General features: G+C 46.8%; 2 protein-coding genes and 1 long non-coding RNA gene across 4 annotated transcripts; 2 read left to right on the top strand and 1 right to left on the bottom strand.

Annotated features, from left to right (window-relative positions):
* The first annotated feature begins 568 nt into the window (after nucleotides 1-568).
* On the top strand, nucleotides 569-4,792 carry LOC309326526 (apoptosis-associated speck-like protein containing a CARD). 2 transcript variants are annotated; one of them, XM_081835353.1, is made up of 3 exons: nucleotides 569-585; nucleotides 1,565-1,939; nucleotides 4,557-4,792. In XM_081835353.1, the coding sequence occupies exon 2, from the start codon at nucleotides 1,611-1,613 to the stop codon at nucleotides 1,926-1,928; it is 318 nt and encodes a 105-aa protein (XP_081691479.1). In that variant the 5' UTR covers nucleotides 569-585; nucleotides 1,565-1,610; the 3' UTR covers nucleotides 1,929-1,939; nucleotides 4,557-4,792. The 2 variants fall into 2 exon arrangements, with proteins under 2 accessions (XP_081691479.1, XP_081691480.1); XM_081835354.1 differs by lacking the exon at nucleotides 569-585 and adding an exon at nucleotides 2,157-2,223 and having other exon boundaries at nucleotides 1,532-1,887; nucleotides 4,557-4,742.
* Nucleotides 4,758-21,477, bottom strand: LOC309326530. Its single transcript, XR_014150316.1, has 3 exons — nucleotides 20,122-21,477; nucleotides 10,435-11,329; nucleotides 4,758-4,894 (listed from the first exon to the last, which is right to left on the bottom strand). It is a non-coding gene; the product is annotated as an uncharacterized lncRNA (long non-coding RNA).
* LOC309326506 (apoptosis-associated speck-like protein containing a CARD) lies at nucleotides 15,942-19,344 on the top strand. Its single transcript, XM_081835316.1, has 2 exons — nucleotides 15,942-16,264; nucleotides 18,928-19,344. The coding sequence occupies exons 1-2, from the start codon at nucleotides 15,988-15,990 to the stop codon at nucleotides 19,206-19,208; spliced, it is 558 nt and encodes a 185-aa protein (XP_081691442.1). The 5' UTR covers nucleotides 15,942-15,987; the 3' UTR covers nucleotides 19,209-19,344.
* Nucleotides 21,478-23,225: the final 1,748 nt, after the last annotated feature.

Genomic DNA, 23,225 nt, shown 5'->3' with positions numbered 1-23,225 from the left:
GCACCTTAGGTTTATAGAAAAGGGACGACTTTTTTCGAGGTTTACAAGAACAAACCGGTGCATCTGACTTCCTGTGAGGTTTATGAGAACAAACGAGCGCCTGGCTGTTCGAATGGCTTTCCTCTTTATTTCTTACAAGCCTGCTCCATCCCCCACTGGCGGAGGAAAGGGGTGGGGGAGCGCACCGCCCCGGCACCATCGGAGAGGGGGATACCATCACGGCCACCCCAGACACATGCCGTGCACCCCCCACGCCTCAGGCCACGCCCCTGCAGAGGGTGCCGCATGGCCCCGGACGCTCGCCATGCCCTCGCAGGTGGTTGTGCCACACCCCCGGGACGCACGCTGCACCCCTATGGGCAGCGTGCCACGCCACCGGGATGCGCATCACCCCCCCCCCAGGACACTCAGCAGCCTCGCACTCACCTGCTCTCCGCCCCCCCCCCGTCAGAGCATGCAGCTTCTCCACTGCCGTTCCCCCAAGTCCCCCCAGCCCGATCTCTTCAGAATTTCACTCCTGCAAGAGCCGTGTGCTGCAAACCCGCCAAGTGTCCCTATTTTCAAAGGACAGTCCCAGATTTACAGGTTACTGATTTGATCCTGGAATGTCCTGCTTTTCCTTAGGATGTCCCTATTTTCATGGGAGAAATATTGGACGGTATGGAGTTTTGCCACCCCCTTGCCAAGGAGATAGAAGTAACTAGGGAATCTAAAGGCAGCCTTGCATAGGGAAGGTTTTTTTTAAAGTTTGTTTTATTATGTTATTTTATATATGCTGGAAGCCGCTCAGAGTGGCTGGGGCAACCCAGTCAGAAGGACGGGGTATAAATAATGTTGTTGTTGTTATTCCCCTATTTTCATCAGAGAAATGTTGGAGGCAGTGGCTAGCGTGGGGCGTGCAGGGGGGGCCGGCCGCACCGGGCGCAACACCTGGGGGTTAGGGGGTGCAAATCCACTGGTTAGGGGGGCGCAAATCCACGGGTTAGGGGGCGCAAATTACTTGCCTTGCCCCGGGTGCTGACAACCCACGCTACGCCACTGGTTGGAGGTTATGCCTGGACGCCTTTTGCAAGCGCTCTCTCGTGCAAATGCTTATACAGTGGTACCTCGGGTTAAGTACTTAATTCGTTCCGGAGGTCCGTTCTTAACCTGAAACTGTTCTTAACCTGAAGCACCACTTTAGCTAACGGGGCCTCCTGCTGCTGCCGCACCGCCGGAGCACGATTTCTGTTCTCACCCTGAAGCAAAATTCTTAACCAGAGATACTATTTCTGGGTTAGCGGAGTCTGTAACCTGAAGTGTCTGTAACATGAAGCGTATGTAACCCGAGGTACCACTGTAATGGGAAAGTAATGGGAAAGTCCGTCTCCGCCCAGCGCGCTGAGAAAAGAGACAGCAAAGCGCGGGAGGGCGCAGGGGCGCGTTTGCGCCCCCATTGTAGCTTTCACTCAGGCCAGCCTCTCTCCTCCCGCTGCACCAATCGGAGTCCAGCATCTCTCCCCCCCCCCCCGCCAGCCCAGCCCGGGCTTTGTATCAGGCAGGATGCCTGCTTTCAATCTTGCAGCTTCCGCGAAGCGAGGTTGATTTCTTGCTGGCTCTGAAGGCGCTCCATGGCGAAGAGCGCGAGGGACTGCCTGCTGGATTGCCTGGAGAACTTGGAGGAGGGCGAGTTGAGGAAGTTCAAGGCCAAGCTGAACGAGTTTCCCGTGCGCCCGGGCTACAACAACATCCCCCGAGGGCGGCTGCAGAAGGCGGATGCGCTGGACCTCAAATACCTGCTCATCGCCTTCTACACCGAGGAGTACGCCGTGCCGCTGACCGCCGAGGTGCTGGAAGCCATCAACTGCAGGGACCGCGCCGAGGAGCTCCTGGCCGCCACCGGGAACAGTAAGGAGCGGCTGGGGAGGGAGAGCGGCGCCCGATCTTAAGGATCGCCAAGGTGGGTCTGGAGGGGAGCGAAACTTTCGCCTGGTCCCGAGTTCGGCGGCTTTGCAGCTGCTGCAGCCAGAGGAGATCCTCCGGAGGTGGGAAGAGGCGGTAGAGTAAAGTTGGTTGAGGTTCATCGGCACTCACTTAGCAAAATTGGGGAGTGGGCACTTCCGCTTAAAAGCCTCGCCTCGCCGCGTAACTTGCCCTTTTCGCTTCTCTCCATCTAGTTTTGTAACTACATGAAGTCAAACAAGGAGACTAAACTGCGATGAGGGAGGATTTCAAACTGAAATAGTAACTCTCTGATCGCTCATCTGCAGGACAGTTTTATTTGCCTTGAAGTTGTTGAGAATTACATTACAGAGAACATAAGATAGAAAATAATAAATAAATAACGTCTTTTGAAAGCAAGGACGATCATGCACAAAGCTTGACTTAAAAAAATATATGCATTGGGGGCTTTCCTCCCCTGCTTTCCTGGAAATGCCTCCGTTCAGTTGCTTTCGCTTTCGTGTACAGTATTTCATAACGCCCTTTCCATCTATGGACTTTAGAAATTGCCTTGTTCTTCTTTTAACTTATTGTTTACTTACATTCTGCCACACGGGGGCTAAACTTTGTACTGCAACGAACTCCCGGACTTGCTCAGGTTTAAGTGAGCAATTTCGCACCGCGAGACATTTCAAGCTTAAAGCCTTTATTTCATTTCCCCATTTGCTTTAGAAATGCAAGGCTGCTTCTCAGCTCATGCCAGAGAGGTTGCAGCAGCAATAAAAAGGAAGAACCAAACTGCTGATAGGCAGCTCTGAAAAATATGGATTGAACTTTGACAGTTTATATTTGTTGGCACAGGGCGGAGCACAAGCACCTCAGAGTCACAAAAAATAAGGGAACAGTTCCATGGAATAATTCTGATAATATGAAAAAACATGCATAGTTAGAGAAAGGATGGAGAAAATGTGTTCAGCTTCACTTCTTTAAAACATTTTTTAAACGGAAAGCTATTTAGGATATTTTTCTTTAAGGGAGCCCGAATTTTCACCCAGGTTTTTATGCCCTTTTATGCCCAAAAGATTCTCCTCGCCTCTGTGCTCTGTATTAGGAATTAAAAGTGCAAAAGACCCAAGTGCCATGTTTAAGTTTCACATCTAGTTATGCCGTGGTTGGAGGGTTGTTTATGTCCTCTTTGAGAAAGGTGTACTCTTGAAGCAGACAGGGTCACCAGGTGGCAGCAATAAAATAACCAGACTGCTGATTTGCAGCTCTGAAAAATGCAGGTTGGACTTTGTCCCTGTGTACTTGCTTGGACCATTATGGACATGACTTATAGCTCTACACTTCCTCCCTACCCTCCATTACCAACAACAGCAACCAACACATCTTCCATCAGCTTTGATGTTTGCCAGTCCTGGTTAAATGGAGCCCATTAAATGAGGCTCAAACAACTTTAAATCTGCTCTGAGAAATAGCTGGCCATTGATAACAGTGGCCGACAATAAAAGACAATAAAAAAATCCCCACAAAATATTCTTTTGTTTTCTGTTTACTTGAACTTTAAAATAGGTTTACACCAACAGCTTGATTTAACTGTAATGTTTTAAGATCTAATAGGTCACAAGAAGGGACATGGGTGGCGCTGTGGGTTAAACTACAGAGCCCTAGGGCTTGCCGATCAGAAGGTCGGCGGTTCGAATCTCCGCGACGGGGTGAGCTCCCGTTGCTCAGTCCCTGCTCCTGCCAACCTAGCAGTTCGAAAGCATGAAGTGCAAGTAGATAAATACATACCACTCCAGTGGGGAGGTAAACGGTGTTTCCATGTGCTGCTCTGGTTCGCCAGAAGCGGCTTAGTCATGCTGGCCACATGACCCAGAAGCTGTACGCCGGCTCCCTTGGCCAGGAAAGCAAGATGAGCGCCACAACCCCAGAGTCGTCCGCGACTGGACCTAACGGTGAGGGGTCCCTTTTTAGGCCACGGGATGTTGTGAACCTGAAGTTATTGCATGTTGGCTCCGAAAGCCTCTCCCAACCACCCAATTCCACAAATTTAAGGTCAAAAATAGGATGGATGGAAGAACCTTTGCTATATACAAATTTCTCTCTTTTCTCTCCTGCCTCTTCCTGGCTTCTCTGGTTCCCACAGTTGGGATTTTGCATGCCTTGGCTGCAATTTGGAGCCTTTTAGAGAGCTTCTGACATGAATCTAGGATACCCCATATGGCTTTTTCTTCTGTGATCACATTTGCTTGTTTTGCACCTTTACAAATGCATTTTTTTCTTTTGTCTCTCTGATATTTGCAGTTCAGTGCAGACCCCTGTGCCTTGCACCAATGCCTCTCAAGTCATAGTGTAGTCAAGGCTGGTCAAGTTGCTGTCATTATTTATTGGTTGATATACTGCTTAAGGCCTAAACTGGCTTTTAAGCAGTTCTCAAAACAGTTACGATTTTACCCAAAGAATTCTGGGAACTGTAGGCAGATGAGCTACTAGGAATGCTCTGTTAGCAATCCCTCCCCTCATGGAACTGCAATTCTCAGGGCATGGGGGAGGAGGGAATGAGTTGGGCAACCAGCTTTAAGCCCGCAGTGTGAATGTGTAGTAAGATTTCTGTTCTTTCTCTTTCCTTGTAGGACTGCAGTTTCCAAACTCTTCCAACATGCACTTCATCGAGCGGCACAGGGAGGCGCTAATCCAACGGACCACCCCAGTGGAACCGGTGCTGGATAAATTGTATGGCTCTGTCCTCAGTGAGGAGCAATACCAAAAAATCACTGCCAAGGAAACTAACCCAGACAAGATGCGAGAGCTCTACAAGCTTGTGCCAAGCTGGGACCTACGGTGCAAAAATATGCTGTATGAGGCACTGAAGGCCAAAAACCCACATCTCGTAAACGATCTGGAAGAGCAATGAGGCCCCAAGGGAAGGCAGAAGGCAAGACCCCTTTGAAGGCACCAGAAATCCACCTCCCTATTGTGGGAATGTTCTGGGGTGCAGGAGAGGATATATTGACTAATTATATCCTTATCCAACTTGTACTAACAAGTTCCCAAAATATCAGCAGAGTTTATAGACATTCCCCTTTAGGTTCGCAACGGTAACGCTTGCACAGGTTCGCTAGAACCTCTATAATAATTACTCTGGTAATTTCCCCTTTGTTCCCTCTTAAAATACAAGACACGACACAGTCTTTATAAAAGTATAAAAGAGTTTACTCACGTTCTGTTCACAATATGATCCCAGAAGGTAGGCAGGCTTAAAAAGGTTACATGCAGTTAGAATCTATCTTGTAGCAAGATAGTACTGTCCTCTCTTGGCTGGGAGCCAAGAGGGCATGTTGCTCCTTCAGAAGATGAAGATGGCAGAGAGGCAAGAGGCAAGAGGCAAGAGAGAGAGTGGCTGCCTGCCCTGTGCTTTTATCATTACCTGCACAGGTGAGGCCACACCCACCTCTGGTCACATGCGGAGGAAGTCCGTCCCCAGGAAGTTTACCTGCTTGATGGACAGACATCCCTCCCCATGTTCTAACATGTACACTCTAGGAATGTTGTCATTGACTGCTCCTGTGTTTACATCCCACATACCCCTTCTCAGGCAATACAACATACACAAAACATAAACAACTTTATTCAACCACCCAGAGTCCCAGCTTGACACGTAGATTCTGGAAACTCTCTCTTGGTAGGGGTTTCGTCAGGATGTCAGCAGTCATCTCTTGGGTGCTGCAGTAGGATAGTTCCACAAGTCCATCCTGGATCATCTGGCGTATGTAGTGGTATTTAACCCCAATGTGTTTTGTTCTGGCCAGGAACTTCTCACTCTGCGTCAGCTTCAGGCAACTTTGATTGTCCTCTAGCAAGCTGACAGGCCCTTTTCTCACCAACCCAAAGTCCTTTATGAGTTGATCAAGCCAGGCGATCTCTCTGCAGGCTTCTGTTGCTGCAACGTATTCTGATTCTGTGGAAGATAATGCTACACAGCTCTGTTTATAACTGCCCCATGAAACAGGTCCATCACCAAACATGAAAACATGACCACTTGTTGATTTATAATCAGCATTATCCCCAGCCCAATCCGCATCAGTATACCCAACCAACTTAGGGTCTCTGACGGCTGGTAACCTTAATTTACAATTCATGGTACCCTTCAAATATCGCACCACCCTCTTTACACCTGCCCAATCATGCTCAGTGGGAGAATTCACTTTTCTGCTAAGAATCCCCACAGCATTTGCTAAGTCAGGTCTACATGTGGTAACTAAATACAAAAGTTTACCAATCGCCGACCTGTAGTCATTGTTGTCTGGCAACTGCTTCGAATCCTGCTGATTCTTCAGGAAGTCAGTAGCCATCGGTGTAGCAACTGGATGTGCGTCTTGCATCTGCATGTGCTCAATCAGCTCGTGGATCTTCTGTCTTTGGCTGAGAAGAAATGAGCCGTCCTCTTCTCTTTCCACCTGGATCCCGAGGTAGTACTGGACATCTCCTAGCTCCTTGACCTCCACCTCTTTGCTAAGGTGTTTTACTATCTGTGTATAGTCTTTCTCACTTGCTGTGGCAATAATCAGGTCATCGACAAATGCTAAGATATATGAGAATTGTCCATTATTTGACTTACTGTACAAGCACTTGTCAGCGTCGCCTTGCTTGTACCCAAGTTGCGTCAGCATTTTATGCAACTTCTGGTTCCAGGCTCTAGCAGCCTGTTTAAGTCCATAAAGTCCTTTCTGGAGTTTGCACACTAAATGTGCCTCATGTGGTTTTACAAAACCTTTGGGCTGTTTCATATAAATTTCTTCAGAAATCTGCCCATGTAGAAAAGCGGTTGCAATGTCTATGTGTTTCACTCTCATTTTCTTGGAGGCTGCAATGCTTAAAAGCATTCTTACGCTGCTGTACCTCACGGTTGGTGCAAAAACTTCATCATAATCTTCACCAAAACGCTGTGAAAATCCCTGTGCTACAAGTCTAGCTTTGTAGCGCTGCACTTCTCCTTCTGACCCCTTCTTAACCTTGAAAACCCATTTACTGCCAATGGCCTTCTTACCGGGAGGCAGCTCAGTGAGTGTCCAGGTCTTGTTCTGATGCAGTGCATCCATTTCCTCCTGCGCGGCCTTCCTCCAGAGACTGGCTTCTGCAGCTGGCATCTCCTGTATCTCTTCCCAAGTGGAAGGTTCTTGTGGAAACGCCGACCCTGCAAAGTAGGACAACCGTAATGGTGGGACACCTTTGTTGGTTCTGGACGAGCGCCTGACCTCTGGTTCTGCGACCGCATCAGCTTCCTCATCCTCCTCCAACGCAGGCATGTCCCCATCTGAGTCCTCATCTTCGTCTCTGGTGCTGCCAGGGTTCTGGTCCTCTGTGTCGCCTGTAGGGGGTGCTGTAACACTCGAAGGCAGATTAGTACTTTGTGGGGTCTCAAAAGGGAAATATACAAACTCTTGAGTCCTTTCTGACTCATCTGAAGAATCCACAACAGTGTTCTTAGTGTCTACCTTTCCATATTCATCAACATAAACCGCATGGTATGCATTTGTCTTACCAGTTTGTAAGTCCATAATTCTATATCCTTTGCCTCCAGAGGCGTATCCCACCAGGATACCTGCTTTTGCCCTGGAGTCAAGCTTGTGTCTGTGTTCCTTGGGCACGTGGAAGTAACACGGACTTCCAAACACACGTATGTGCGACAGATTGGGAGCTTTCCCATGCCAAAGTTCAAATGGTGTGCGCTCTGCACCTTTAGTTGGCAGTCTATTCTGCAAATAGACCGATGTGTACACTCCTTCGGCCCACAGCTTCTGTGGCAAACATGCATCCTTTAGCATGCACCTTGTCATGTCCATAATGGACCTAAACTTTCTCTCAGCTATGGCATTCTGCTGTGGTGTGTAAGGAATTGTGGTTACATGTGCAATTCCTTCCTTGGCCAGGAGAGCCTGCATTTCATTTGAGCAGTACTCACCTCCATTGTCGCTCATTAACACAGCTGGAGCTCTCTGGAATTTGTTCTTGACCATGGCAATGTATTCCTGGAGCTTGTCCACTGTCTCACTCTTCTCTTTGAGGAAATACACAACACAAAATCTTGAAAAATCATCCAGAAATATTAAAATGTATCTATTCTTTCCCAGTGAGGGAACATTCATGGGTCCACATATGTCAGTGTGCACTATGTCAAGCACTTTGTTGCTTCTTTGTTCTGCACAACGTGGAAATGAAGGTTTTACAGCCTTCTCAGTAATACAGCTTATGCACTTTGCTGGAGCTTTGTTGCTCTGCTTTACCTGCAAACCTCTTACAAGATCTCTTTTCTGTAGATCCAGAATGACGTTGGTGTCTCTATGTCCAAGCCTTCTGTGCCATAGGTCCAGATCTGCTTCATCCTTCTGGCTGGAATGTGCCACTTTTGCAGACTGATTCTCTGAAAAATCAAGCTCATATACACCATTGATTAGCTCTGCTTGAGCAAACACTTTGCCATTTCTAGTCACCTTGCATTCTCCATTTCCAAATGTGATCTGGAAACCTTTCTTGTCCAATGTGGACACGCTGATTAAATTGCAGCTCAGCTCTGGTACATACAAAACTCTAGAGATTGTGTTCTCAATGCATTCATTGTTTATATTGCATTTCAGACTCATGGAACCTGCACCTTTTGCTTTAACAATGTTCCCATCTGCAATTTCAATTTCAGATCCTTCTTCATCATTTATCTCATTAAAATAGTCCTTTTTATACGAAAAATGTGAGCTGGCACCTGAATCAATTATCCATTTATTACGTCTATTTTCACGATTCTGGACAGCTAAATTCCTTTCTTGCAGTAGCCATGTGCATTCACATTTCCCCTTCTTTTCCCCTTTTGGCTGAAAGGGGTGGGGTTTCTTGGCTTTAGGAGCCTTGCAATTCTTTGCAATGTGTCCTTCTTTGTTACAATTGAAACAAATCACTTTCTTAGGCATCTCTTTGGACTTTGTACATTGCCTAGATGCATAACTGCTGTCCTTGCTTCTAGCATTTCTCACTGGAGATTCAGCTCTATCTCTGCATTCTTCTTTTAAATAACCAATCAAGTCTTTAAAAGTCAGACCTTGTCTATGATCCATCAAACTTACAAATGCGCTAAAGCGTGGTCCAAGTGATGACAACAAAAATGCTATCTTTGTATCTTCATCAAAAGCTTTGGGAGTCAAATAAATTCTCTGAATAATCTCAGTAAACTTGTTGATGTGCTCTGTGAATTCCTCTTTTGAATTCATCCTCACTCTGGTTAATTTACACACCAAGTTTCTGAAGCAGTTTATGCTAGATTCTCCATACACGCGCTCAATATCTCTTAAGATTTGAGATGCATCATCTGTACTATTTATTAATGATAGCTGCTCATCACGAAGTCCACTCAAAATTATGTGTCTAGCTTCGCTGTTCATGCGTTTCCAAGCACTTATCTTGGCTAAAGCTTCCTCAGACGATCCCGTAGGTTGAGGGTTTAAAGCTTCCAAAATGTGCTTATAATCTAAACATGCTATCAAGCGCTGCTTCCAGTGTATGAAATTGTGTTCATTCAGCACAGGCATTCCTAGCTTTGCATCACTATCAAAAGCTGCTCTAGCCATCTTAAAATCCAAAAATTTGAAAATTCTTCAAAATTTCAAAATTTCTCAAAATTTTAAAATCAAAATCTCAAAAATCTAAAAATACAAAACAATTCTTCACTGCCTTGGGTCACTGTGAACTCTGAGGGAAGGGGGGGGGTTGCTTAATCCCCACTGCACAATGGAACAAAGGACCATGTGCTTACCAGGAAGTTAACTCAGAAAAATACTACTCAACTCAAAATCACAATCCAACGCAATCCTTCAAAAGTACGCAGAAATATGCAATACTGGGGCCAATAACCCTTTGTGGGAATGTTCTGGGGTGCAGGAGAGGATATATTGACTAATTATATCCTTATCCAACTTGTACTAACAAGTTCCCAAAATATCAGCAGAGTTTATAGACATTCCCCTTTAGGTTCGCAACGGTAACGCTTGCACAGGTTCGCTAGAACCTCTATAATAATTACTCTGGTAATTTCCCCTTTGTTCCCTCTTAAAATACAAGACACGACACAGTCTTTATAAAAGTATAAAAGAGTTTACTCACGTTCTGTTCACAATATGATCCCAGAAGGTAGGCAGGCTTAAAAAGGTTACATGCAGTTAGAATCTATCTTGTAGCAAGATAGTACTGTCCTCTCTTGGCTGGGAGCCAAGAGGGCATGTTGCTCCTTCAGAAGATGAAGATGGCAGAGAGGCAAGAGGCAAGAGGCAAGAGAGAGAGTGGCTGCCTGCCCTGTGCTTTTATCATTACCTGCACAGGTGAGGCCACACCCACCTCTGGTCACATGCGGAGGAAGTCCGTCCCCAGGAAGTTTACCTGCTTGATGGACAGACATCCCTCCCCATGTTCTAACATGTACACTCTAGGAATGTTGTCATTGACTGCTCCTGTGTTTACATCCCACACCTATTGCCAGGGGACTCCTACAGACAAAGCCATACCATGTATTTTCCCAAGCACTCACTATGCTCCAATCAGGACACCATGAAAAGGCAAGAATAGCCTGCAACCATAGCAGGGCTCTCATAGTCAGAGCTGCTGTGCAACCTGGGAAGGCAAGAGGGGAACCTGGTTCTGTTTTTCAGGCCTTTAGGGTGGGGCAGGGGACAGTTTTCAACATATATCCTAACACAACCCAGTGGTGCTGATTAGGCCTGCCAGGCATAGCTGTCAATGTTTCCACTTTTAAAGGGAAATTCCCTTATTCCGAATAGGATTCCTCGCAAGGAAAGGGAAAAGTTGACAGCTATGCTGCCAAGCCTCCCCATTTGGATCGCCCTGCTCTTTTGGCCAAGCCACACCCACCTTCCATGCACCTGCTGTCAGGCTTGGGGCAGGTAAAGATGCAGCTGGGCCATGCAGGGGCTGCCTGTCACTTGACTGGAGGCAGCAGCTGTGCAGTGGTACCTTGGCTCTCAGACTTAATCCGTTCCGGAAGTCTGTTCCAAAACCAAAGCGTTCCAAAACCAAGACGCGCTTTTCCATAGAAAGTAATGCAAAATGGATTAATCTGTTCCAGACTTTTAAAAACAACCCCTAAAACAGCAATTTAACATGAATTTTACTAACTAATGTGACCATTGATCTGTAAAATGAAAGCAATAAACAGTGTACTGCAGTCACACAATCAATCACTCAGTAGCTGGACTGGGTTCCACACAGTCACAAAAACAAAACAAAAGAGCCGCAAAAACAAGAACGCAAAATAAATAGGAAAAACAGACAGACCTCAGCGTAACACTCAAAACGGAAGCGTGGCACTCAAATCGGAAGTGTGGCACTCAAAACGGAGCACTTTCAGCTTCTGAAGAAAGTTCGCAAACCGGAACATTTAACTTCCGGGTTTGCAGTGTTTGAGTTCCATGCTGTTTGAGTACCAAGGCATTCAAAAACCCGGTGGTTCCCCTCAGTGTTAGAAACTCAGATATATATACTAGGTGCCATAAAATTAGGCGCCAAATGGCATCTCACACCTAACCTATGATCACCAAAACGGAATGCCTATTTGCCAGGGGGTTGGACTAGATGACCCTCGGTGTCCCCTCTAGTGCTACAGTTCTAGGATTCTATGATCTCAGCTACACTGCTTGTCAACAGTTCTCTTGACCCAGTATGCAAGAAGGAGAAACGCACACTGTGGAAATGGAAATGGTATTAACTATGGACTAGAACATAGGTTTTTAAACTGCGACCGCCAGCCTGGCATCCAGAAATCTCCATGTAGTCGTGTGCCAGTAGCAAAACACACCTGGGAAAATTTAAACACTGGTTCGCCTAAGCATGCTGACATCACTGCCTTGTTTCAATGCAACGCTATTTCGACTCCACTTCTGTTATCACTTGCTCTCCTCCCAATCAGGAAAAAGTAATGTTAAGTGATCTGCCCTAATTGTGGTCTGTGGTGAGCCTGTGCTAAGCCCCTCTAGCGAACTGTGGAGAACATAGAGTCATAGAATGACAGGGCAGGTGGGAGGGACTGTGTGACTTACCCATGTTTACTAATATGATTCTGCCAAGGAAGTTATGGTTTTGACAGAATCCAGGCACTTTTAGTCTATTGCTGAAAATCCAAGCAGTTAAAGCATATAGTGGCAAATTAATTAACTGATCGTTTATTGTCCTTTAACACACAGCATGTAGACTCATTAAGTGAGCCATCTTTGCTGCCCTGATCTCTCCAATCTATCTGTTAATCCCTATTGTGAATACCATTCCCTGCTCACACCTCCCAGCAGACTTCAAAGGAATAAGGAAGGTGCACAAAGGGTGAAATTAGGTTTTTGTCATCATAGCAGATGATCTTGTAAATTGCTTTTAAAACTCCCATCAGCCCCAGCCAGCAAGACCAGTGATCAGGGGTGATGGGAGTTGTAGTGCAGAATAACAACAAATTTTATGAACTAAAATAAAGTTTTGAATACACAACTTTTGATGCAAATCACTCTGGTACAAGGAACCACCTTTGCCTCTCCTTCTTGTCATTCCATTTTATCAGACAGTTCTTGTCAATGTTCCCTAAGATGTGCCAACGCAATGTGAATTTTTATGAAACTGGGGGGAAACCATGCTTCATCAACTCAGGACTTTGTTACATATAAAAAGGATATGGAAAAGAAATGTTTGTGAAGTGATGTTATATGTGCCTTACAGATGGATTTTAGTAAATGTGACCTTCCCAATTCCAAGTTTGTGTCCTCATTTGTCCTCATTTGGTGAGAAGGTTGGGTGGAGTGGGGTTCAGCAACCCAGGAATTTCCTTGGAGATCAGTTCTGAGAAATTCAGGACAGGAGGTTCTCATTGTGCCAGCAAATGTATCCTTGGATTTCCTCAAGGCTATTATTGGGCTGGTCCCAGAGTATGTTCTGACGGCACATGAGGCTACAAAAATGATACAATTATGCACTATATAAAATAACTAAAATACCTTGCTGAAGCTAAGCAGGTCTAAATCTGGTCAGTTCCTGGATAGAACTATAATATAATCTTGGGTTTTATGATGGTAGAAAGGTGGCATATGAATGTAGGAAAATAAACAAAAATAAAACTAACAGTACAATTTCATGCATGTATACTCAAAAGTGAGTCTTGTTATGCCACTAACTTCATCCACTGTCCTAAACACATTTACCAGCAGTTTGAAAGCACGACAGTGCAAGTAGATAAATAGGTACTGCTGAGGCTGGAAGGTAAACCCCATTTCCATGCGCTCTGGTTTCCATCACGGTGTTCCGTTATGCCAGAAGCGGTTTAGTCCTGCTGGCCACATGACCTGGAAAGCTGAGGGCAGACAAACACTGGCTCCCTCGGCCTGAAAGCGAGATGAGTGCTGCAACCCCATAGTCACCTTTGACTGGACCTAACAGTCCAGTGGTCCTTTACCTTTACCTTTTTTACTAGGAAGAAAGCCCTGCTTATTTGGGGGACTTATTTCTGAGTAAACCATCACAGAATTGTAGAGTTGGAAGGGGATCATCTACGCCAGGGGTCCTCAAACTTTTTAAAGGGGGCCAGTTCCCTGTCCCTCAGACACTGTTGGGGGCTGGACTATAGTTTGGAAAAAATATGAACAAATTCCTATGCACACGTCACGTATTTTATTTGTGGTGCACAAAAACAGGAAAAACAATACAATATTTAAAATGAAGAACGATTTTAATCAACATAAACTTACAATTATTTCAATGGGAGGTATGGGCCTGCTTTTGGCTAATGAGATGATCAATATCCAGTTCCATATTTGTCACTGCTAGACGTAGCAAGTGATGCAATCAGCTTTTGGCTCATTCCACCTGCTCATTCCAAGAACTCAGTCATGAAGAAATTGGTTTGCTTTTCCACCTCCTCCCTCCCACTCCATTTTCCTTTAGTGCTGTGTCTTCCCCACTGTAAGCCTGAGAAGGCAGTTTCTTTGGCCACATCTGCAAGCTGCAATGTGACAACACCCCCACCACACAGCACAACACAGCAACAGGATAAATAAACAACACTTTTTGACTTTGGGGGTTAGGTAAGTGTTCCTCGCCAGGGTTTGGGGCTGTAGTGCGGCCTGGAGCCCGGCAGCGGAGGCAGAATGGCACACAGGCGCCAGGACCTGGCTCCAGACCGCACGGCCTAATGAGGCCTCGTTCGTATACCAAAAAAAGTTCACAAGCAGTTTCGGGTTTGAAGTGTTCATAATCCAAAAAGTTTGTTAACTGGGCTGTTCATAACCCGAGGTACCACTGTATATACAACCTTTCTATTCTAGGAATGCAAATTGATAACTATGAGGCTGCTTATGGCACCGCTAAGGGTTCCTCTTGCACAGGGAGTTACTCGCTTGCTGGCTCACCCGCGGAAGAGCGTTTGGTTGCATCTGTCTGTGTGCGTAAAGCTTGCACCTGTTGAATGGCTGCCTGTCGTGCGCTGAAAGCCTCTGACATGGGAGGAAAAAACTTAAGCAGCGGGCCAGAGGTTCGCCCCGAAAGTCTACCAGAAAACTCGAGCGGAATATATGAAAGTCTCACGCCTTAGGTTTATAGAAAAGGGACGACTTCTTTCGAGGTTTACAAGAACAAACCTGTGTATCTGACTTCCTGGGATGTTTACAAGAACAGACCAGCGCCTGGCTGTTCGCCTGGCTTTCCTCTTTATTTCTTACAAACCTGCTCCGTCCCCCACTGGCGGAGGAAGGGGGCGGGGGAGCGCACAGCCCCCGACACCATCGAAGAGGCGGGTACCATCGCGGCCACCTCCGGACACATGCCGTGCACCCCCCACGCCGCCCCCGTGGGCCGTGGACCACGCCTCTGCAGACGGCGCCCCATGCCCCCGGGACCCTCGCCATGCCCTCGCAGGTGGCACGCCACACCCCCAGGACATGCGCTGCACCCCTATGGGCGGGGTGCCATGCCACCGGGATGCGCGACACACACACACACACACACCCCAGGACACGCACCAGCCACGCCCCCGCCTGCTCTCTGCCCCCCGTGTCGGAGGATGCAGTTTCTCCGCTGCCGTTCCCCCAATTCCCCCCGGCCCTATCTCTCCAGAATTTCGCTCCTGCAAGAGCCGTGTGCTGCAAACCCGCCAAGTGTCCCTATTTTCAAAGGACAGTCCCGGATTTACAGGTTACTGATTTGATCCTGGAATGTCCCGCTTTTCCTTAGGATGTTCCTATTTTCATCGGACAAATATTGGAAGGTATGAAGTTTTGCGACCCCCCTAGCCAAGGAGATATAAGTACAGTAACTAGGGAATCTAAAGGCAGCCTTGCATAGGGAAGGGGTTTTTTTAAGTTTAATGTTTTATTATGTTCTTTTATATATGTTGGAAGCCGCTCAGAGTGGCCAGAGTGGCCAGTCAGATAAATAATGTTGTTGTTGTTATTCCCCTATTTTCATCAGAGAAATGTTGGAGGTTATGCCTGCAACAACTTGGCGCCTGGAAGCCTTTTGCAAGCGCGCTCTCGTGCAAATCCTTATACAGTGGTACCTCGGGTTAAGTACTTAATTCGTTCTGGAGGTCCGTTCTTAACCTGAAACTGTTCGTAACCTGAAGCGCCACTTTAGCTAATGGGGCCTCCCGCTGCCGCCGCGCGATTTCTGTTCTCATCCTAAAGCAAAATTCTTAACCCGAGGTATTATTTCTGGGTTAGCGGAACCGTCTGTAACCTGAAGCGTATGTAACCCGAGGTACCACTGTAATGGGAAAAGTAATGGGAAAGTCCGTCTCCGCCCAGCGCGCTGAGAAAAGAGACAGCAAAGCGCGGGAGGGCGCAGGGGCGCGTTTCCGCCCCCATTGTAGCTTTCACTCAGGCCAGCCTCTCTCCTCCCGCTGCACCAATCGGAGTCCAGCATCTCCCCCCCCGCCCCCCGCCAGCCCAGCCCGGGCTTTGTATCAGGCAGGATGCCTGCTTTCAATCTTGCAGCTTCCGCGAAGCAAGGTCCATTTCTTGCTGGCTCTGAAGGCGCGCCATGGCGAGGAGCGCGCGGGACTGCCTGCTGGATTGTCTGGAGAACTTGGAGGAGGGCGAGCTGAAGAGGCTGAAGGTCAAGCTGAACGAGTTCCCCGTGCGCCCGGGCTACGCCAACATCCCCCGAGGGCGGCTGCAGAAGGCGGATGCGCTGGACCTCAAAGACCTGCTGGTCAGCTTCTACACCGAGGAGTACGCCGTGCAACTGACCGCCGAGGTGCTGGAAGCCATCAACTGCAAGGACCGCGCCGAGGAGCTCCTGGCCGCCACCGGGAACAGTAAGGAGCGGCTGGGGAGGGAGAGCGGCGCCCGATCCTAAGGATCGCCAAGGTGGGTCTGGAGGGGAGCAAAACTTTCGCCTGGTCCCGAGTTCGGCGGCTTTGCAGCAGCTGCTGCTACAGCCAGAGGAGCTCCTCCGGAGGTGGGAAGAGGCGGTAGAGTAAAGCTGTTTGAGGTTCGTCGGCACTCACTTAGCAAAATAAAGCATCGCCTCGCCGCGTAACTTGCCCTTTTCGCTTCTCTCCGTCTGGCTTTGTAACTACGTGAAGTCAAACAATGAGACTAAACTGCGATGAGGGAGTATTTCAAACTGAAATAGTAACTCTCTGATCGCTCATCTGTAGGACAGTTTTATTTGCCTTGAAGTTGTTGAGAATTACATTACAGAGAACATAAGATAGAAAATAATAAATAAATAACGTCTTTTGAAAGCAAGGACGGTCATGCACAAAGCTTGACTTAAAAAAATATATGCATTCGGGGCTTTCCCCCCCTGCTTTCCTGGAAATGCCTCCGTTCAGTTGCTTTCGCTTTCGTGTACAGTATTTCATAACGCCCTTTCCATCTATGGACTTTAGAAATTGCCTTGTTCTTCTTTTAACTTATTCTTTACTTACATTCTGCCACACGGGGGCTAAACTTTGTACTGCAACGAACTCCCGGACTTGCTCAGGTTTAAGTGAGCAATTTCGCACCGCGAGACATTTCAAGCTTAAAGCCTTTATTTCATTTCCCCATTTGCTTTAGAAATACAAGGCCGCTTCTCAGCCAGAGAGGTTGCAGCAGCAATAAAAAGGAAGAACCAAACTGCTGATAGGCAGCTCTGAAAAATATGGATTGAACTTTGACAGTTTATATTTGTTGGCACAGGGCGGGGCACAAGCACCTCAGAGTCACAAAAAATAAGGGAACAGTTCCATGGAATAATTCTGATAACATGAAAAAACATGCATAGTTAGAGAAAGGATGGAGAAAATGTGCTCAGCTTCACTTCTTTAAAACATTTTTAAACGGAAAGCTATTTAGGATCTTTTTCTTTAAGGGAGCCCGAATTTTCACCCAGGATTTTATGCCCCTTTGCACCCCTTCCCAAAAGATTCTCCTCGCCTCTGTGCTCTGTATTAGGAATTAAAAGTGCAAAAGACCCCAGAGGAAGTGGCATGTTTAACTTTCACATCTAGTTATGCCCTGGTTGGAGGGTTGTTTATGTCCCCTTTGACAAAGGTGTACTCTTGAAGCAGACAGGGTCACCAGGTGGCAGCAGCAATAAAATAAATAACCAGACTGCTGATTTGCAGCTCTGAAAAATGCAGGTTGGACTTTGTCCCTGTGTACTTGCTTGGACCATTATGGACATGACTTACGGCTCTACACTTCCTCCCTACCCTCCATTACCAACAACAGCAACCAACACATCTTCCATCAGCTTTGATGTTTGCCAGTCCTGGTTAAATGGAGCCCATTAAATGAGGCTCAAACAACTTTAAATCTGCTCTGAGAAATAGCTGGCCGTTGATAACAGTGGCCGACAATAAAAGACAAAAAAAAAATATCCCCACAAAATATTCTTTTGTTTTCTGTTTACTTGAACTTTAAAATAGGTTTACACCAACAGCTTGATTTAACTGTAATGTTTTAAGATCTAATAGGCCACAAGAAGGGACATGGGTGGTGCTGTGGGTTAAACTACAGAGCCCTAGGGCTTGCCGATCAGAAGGTCGGCGGTTCGAATCCCCGCGACGCGGTGAGCTCCCGTTGCTCGGTCCCTGCTCCTGCCAACCTAGCAGTTCGAAAGCATGAAGTGCAAGTAGATAAATACATACCACTCCAGTGGGGAGGTAAACGGTGTTTCCATGTGCTGCTCTGGTTCGCCAGAAGCGGCTTAGTCATGCTGGCCACATAACCCAGAAGCTGTACGCCGGCTCCCTTGGCCAGTAAAGCAAGATGAGCACCACAACCCCAGAGTTGTCCGCAACTGGACCTAACGGTGAGGGGTCCCTTTTTAGGCCATGGGATGTTGTGAACCTGAAATTATTGCATGTTGGCTCCGAAAGCCTCTCCCAACCACCCAATTCCACAAATTTAAGGTCAAAAATAGGATGGATGGAAGAACCTTTGTTATATACAAATTTCTCTCTTTTCTATCCTGCCTCTTCCTGGCTTCTCTGGTTCCCACAGTTGGGATTATGCATGCCTTGGCTGCAATTTTGAGCCTTTTAGAGAGCTTCTGACATGAATCTAGGATACCCCATGCTTTTCCTTCTGTGATCACATTTGCTTGTTTTGCACCTTTACAAATGCATTTTTTTCTTTTGTCTCTCTGATATTTGCAGTTCAGTGCAAACCCCTGTGCTTTGCACCAGTGCCTCTCAAGTCATAGTGTAGTCAAGGCTGGTCAAGTTGCTGTCATTATTTATTGGTTGATATACTGCTTAAGGCCTAAACTGGCTTTTAAGCAGTTCTCAAAACAGTTACGATTTTACCCAAAGAATTCTGGGAACTGTAGGCAGATGAGCTACTAGGAATGCTCTGTTAGCAATCCCTCCCCTCGTGGAACTGCAATTCTCAGGGCATGGGGGAGGAGGGAATGAGTTGGGCAACCAGCTTTAAGCCCGCAGTGTGAATGTGTAGTAAGATTTCTGTTCTTTCTCTTTCCTTGTAGGACTGCAGTTTCCAAACTCTTCCAACGTGCACTTCATTGAGCAGCACAGGGAGGCGCTAATCCAACGGACCACCCCAGTGGAACCGGTGCTGGATAAATTGTATGGTTCTGTCCTCAGTGATGAGCAATACCAAAAAATCACTGCCAAGGAAACTAACCCAGACAAGATGCGAGAGCTCTACAAGCTTGTGCCAAGCTGGGACCTACGGTGCAAAAATATGCTGTATGAGGCACTGAAGGCCAAAAACCCACATCTCGTGAATGACCTGGAAGGGCAATGAGGCCCCAAGGGAAGGCAGAAGACAAGACCCCTTTCAAGGCACCAGAAATCCACCCCCCTATTGCCAGGGGACTCCTACAGACAAAGCCATACCATGTATTTTCCCAAGCACTCACTATGCTCCAATCAGGACACAATGAAAAGGCAAGACTGGCCTGCGACCATAGCAGGGCTCTCATAGTCAGAGCTGCTGTGCAACCTGGGAAGGCAAGAGGGGAACCTGGTTCTGTTGTTCAGGCCTTTAGGGTGGGACAGGGGACAGTTTTCAACATATATCCTAACACAACCCGGTGGTGCTGATTAGGCCTGCCAGGCATAGCTGTCAATGTTTCCACTTTTAAAGGGAAATTCCCTTATTCCGAATAGGATTCCTCGCAAGGAAAGGGAAAAGTTGACAGCTACGCTGCCAAGCCTCCCCATTTGGCTCGCCCTGCTCTTTTGGCCAAGCCACACCCACCTTCCATACATCTGCTGTCAGGCTTGGGGCAGGTAAAGATGCAGCTGGGCCATGCAGGGGCTGCCTGTCACTTGACTGGAGGCAGCAGCTGTGCAGTGGTACCTTGGTTCTCAAACTTAATCCGTTCCAGAAGTCCGTTCCAAAACCAAAGCGTTCCAAAACCAAGGCGTGCTTTTCCATAGAAAGTAATGCAAAATGGATTAATCTGTTCCAGACTTTTAAAAACAACCCATAAAACAGCAATTTAACTTGAATTTTACTATCTAACGTGACCATTGATCTGTAAAATAAAAGCAATAAACAGTGTACTGCAGTCACACAATCAATCACTCAGTAGCTGGACTGGGTTCCACACAGTCACAAAAACAAAACAAAAAGAGCTGCAAAAACAAAAACGCAAAATAAATAGGAAAAACAGACAGACCTCAGCGTAACACTCAAAACAGAAGTGTGGCACGCAAATCGGAAGTGTGGCACTCAAAACGGAGCACTTTCAGCTTCTGAAGAAAGTTCGCAACCCGGAACATTTACCGGTAACTTCCGGGTTTGCAGTGTTTGAGTTCCATGCTGTTTGAGTACCAAGGCATTCAATAACCAAGGTATCACTGTATAACACTTTGCAAGCTGTGATGAATGTTGGGGCTTGCTTAGCACAGTGCTAGGGAACCCCGATGATCAGCTGATCATTGGGGATTCTGAGCCCATTGCTATATCGAATGGGATCACCTGACTTCATTGTGACAATGGGTGATTGACAAGTAGGCAGACTGAATCACAGAGTAGACTGATAGACCCATTCAGTTTGCCCAAATACCTTTCAGAACCATTCACTCTTTTGTGCTGGTAAGAGTGGAAGCTCAAGAGGTCCTTGTCAGGTCCTTTTGGGGTTTTTAAAAAGTCCACTTTTGAATCCCCAAATTTATGCACTTCACAGTTCAAGCAGGGAAGGAGGTGGCCGTTATAGGCACAGCCCAGTGTGAGTATCTTGAGTCATTTGGGTGTGAGATGAAACAAGAGTAGCAATCTGAATCCTTTAGGGCAGGAATAGCTGGCATGTTGCTCTCCAGATGTTGTGCTCCACAGCTCCTGTCAGCCCAGCCAACAGGTAGAGGGGCCAGGTATGCGGTGCTGAAAAAGAGGATATCAGTTTGCATATAGTGATTTATATGTATGGGTGCAAATTTAGAAATAATTGCTGCAGTTTAAATAAAAAATACATATCATGGTGGGGATGACAGTCAGGCTGCCTGCTTCTGCGGGAGGCAGTGGAAGACAGGAGTTCCTGGCGTGCTCTGGTCCATGAGGTCATGAAGAATCGGACACGACTAAACCACAAATCTTAAAGCAGACTTTGACTGGGCAGACCTCAAAAAGAGGACAGTCCTCTTTAATGTAAGACACCTGGCTACCCTAGGCCAGTAGTCAGGTCTGCTGGGAGTTGTAGTCCACCACATCTTGAGGTCCCCACAGTGGCTACTCCCACTCTAGGGTGTGCCATTTTGTTTTGTATTCTGGGTAGAAAGCGGCTGTGAAGGCAAAGCCCTTGCTGCGGTTGTCAGATTTCCTGGATTGCAGGCTTTCCTTCCACTGCCCAAGTAGCACAATTTGTTGTCTATGTTCTAAGGTTTTTACCTCCCCCATCCCTAAAAAGCCCACAACCCTCATCCCAATTTCAAAAGCTGTTTGGACTAACTTAAAAAAGCCCTCTGCAGGCAGGCAGTTCAGAGAGAAGGGGTTTCTCATTTCTGGCTATAGCCACTCTGTTCATTTTCATGTGTGCCCTGACAGAGATTACTTCTTGGGGAATGTGTGTTCTGCCCAGTGGCGTAGCGTGGGGGGTGCAGGGGGGGCCCGGCCGCACTGGGCGCAACATGGGGGGGGGTGCGCTCGCTGCCTCCGGAGTCACCAAAGAGCCTCGGGCGCAGGCCGTAGCAGAGCCCCATGGCAGCAGCCCAGGCAGCAGCAAGAAGCTGGCAGCGCCGCCAGGTTAGGGGTTAGGGGCGCAAATTACTTGCCTTGCCCCAGGTGCTGACAACCCACGCTACGCCGCTGCAGAACTGTAGCATCTTAGAGCAAAGAGGCAAGGAAACCTCTGAAGCTCCTGATGTTAGATCCCAACTTCTATCATCTCTGAATATGCTGGCAGCAGCTTCATTCAGTGGTTGTTGAACATACTCCATCTTCCTTTAACTGTGTGGTTTTTTGGGGGGGAGTGCAGTGTTGACGTTTTTAAGATTTTCTCTTCTGAAAACCCAGTGGTTCCCCTCAGTGTTAGAAACTCAGATATATATACTAGGTGCCATAAAATTAGGCGCCAAATGGCATCTCACACCTAAGCTATGATCACCAAAACGGAATGCCTATTTGCCAGGGGGTTGGACTAGATGACCCTCGGTGTCCCCTCTAGTGCTACAATTCTAGGATTCTACGATCTCAGCTACACTGCTTGTCAACAGTTCTCTTGACCCACTATGCAAGAAGGAGAAACGCACACTGTGGAAATGGAAATGGTATTAACTATGGACTAGGACAGAGGTTTTTAAACTGTGACCGCCAGCCTGGCTTACAGAAATCTCCATGTAGTCGTGTGCCAGTAGCAAAACACGCCTGGGAAAATTTAAACACTGGTTCGCCTAAGCATGCTGACATCACCGCCTTGTTTCTCGGCAACGCTATTTTGACTCCACTTCTGTTGTCACTTGCTCTCCTCCCAATCAGGAAAAAGTAATGTTAAGTGATCTGCCCTAATTGTGGTCTGTGGTGAGCCTGTGCTAAGCCCCTCTAGTGAACTGTGGACATCATAGAGTCATAGAATGACAGGGAAGGTGGGAGGGACTGTCTGACTTACCCATGTTTGCTAATATGATTCTGCCAAGGAAGTTATGGTTTTGACAGAATCCAGACACTTTTAGTCTTTTGCTGAAAATCCAAGCAGTTAAAGCATATAGTGGCAAATTAATTAACTGATCGTTTATTGTCCTTTAACACAAACCAGGTAGACTCATTAAGTGAGCCATCTTTGCTGCCCTGATCTTTCCAATCTATCTGTTAATCCCTATTGTGAACACCATTCCCTGCTCACACCTCCCAGCTCCTTTCAAAGGAATAAGGAAGGTGCACAAAGGGTGAAATTAGGTTTTTGTCATGATAGCAGATGATCTTGTAAATTTTAAAACTCCCATCAGCCCCAGCCAGCAAGGCCAGTGATCAGGGGTGATGGGAGTCGTGGTGCAGAATAACAACAAATTTTATGAACTAAAATAAAGTTTTGAATAAACAACTTTTGATGCAAATCGCTCTGCTACAAGAAACCACCTTTGCCTCTCCTTTTTGTCATTCCTATTTGTCATTCCATTTTATCAGACTGTTCTTGTCAATATTCCCTAAGATGTGCCAATGCAATGTGAATTTTTATGAAACTGGGGGGGGGGGGGAACCATGCTTCATCAACTCAGGACTTTGTTACATATAAAAAGGATATGGAAAAGGAATGTTTGTGAAGTGATGTTATATGTGCCTTACGAATGGATTTTAGTAAATGTGACCTTCCCAATTCCAAGT

The sequence above is a fragment of the Podarcis erhardii genome, assembly GCF_964252035.2.
Source record: "Podarcis erhardii genome assembly, chromosome: 13".
Lineage (NCBI taxonomy): Eukaryota > Metazoa > Chordata > Lepidosauria > Squamata > Lacertidae > Podarcis > Podarcis erhardii.
The sequence above is the reverse complement of the archived record's forward strand: the minus strand, read 5'-3'. Positions and strand labels throughout refer to the sequence as shown.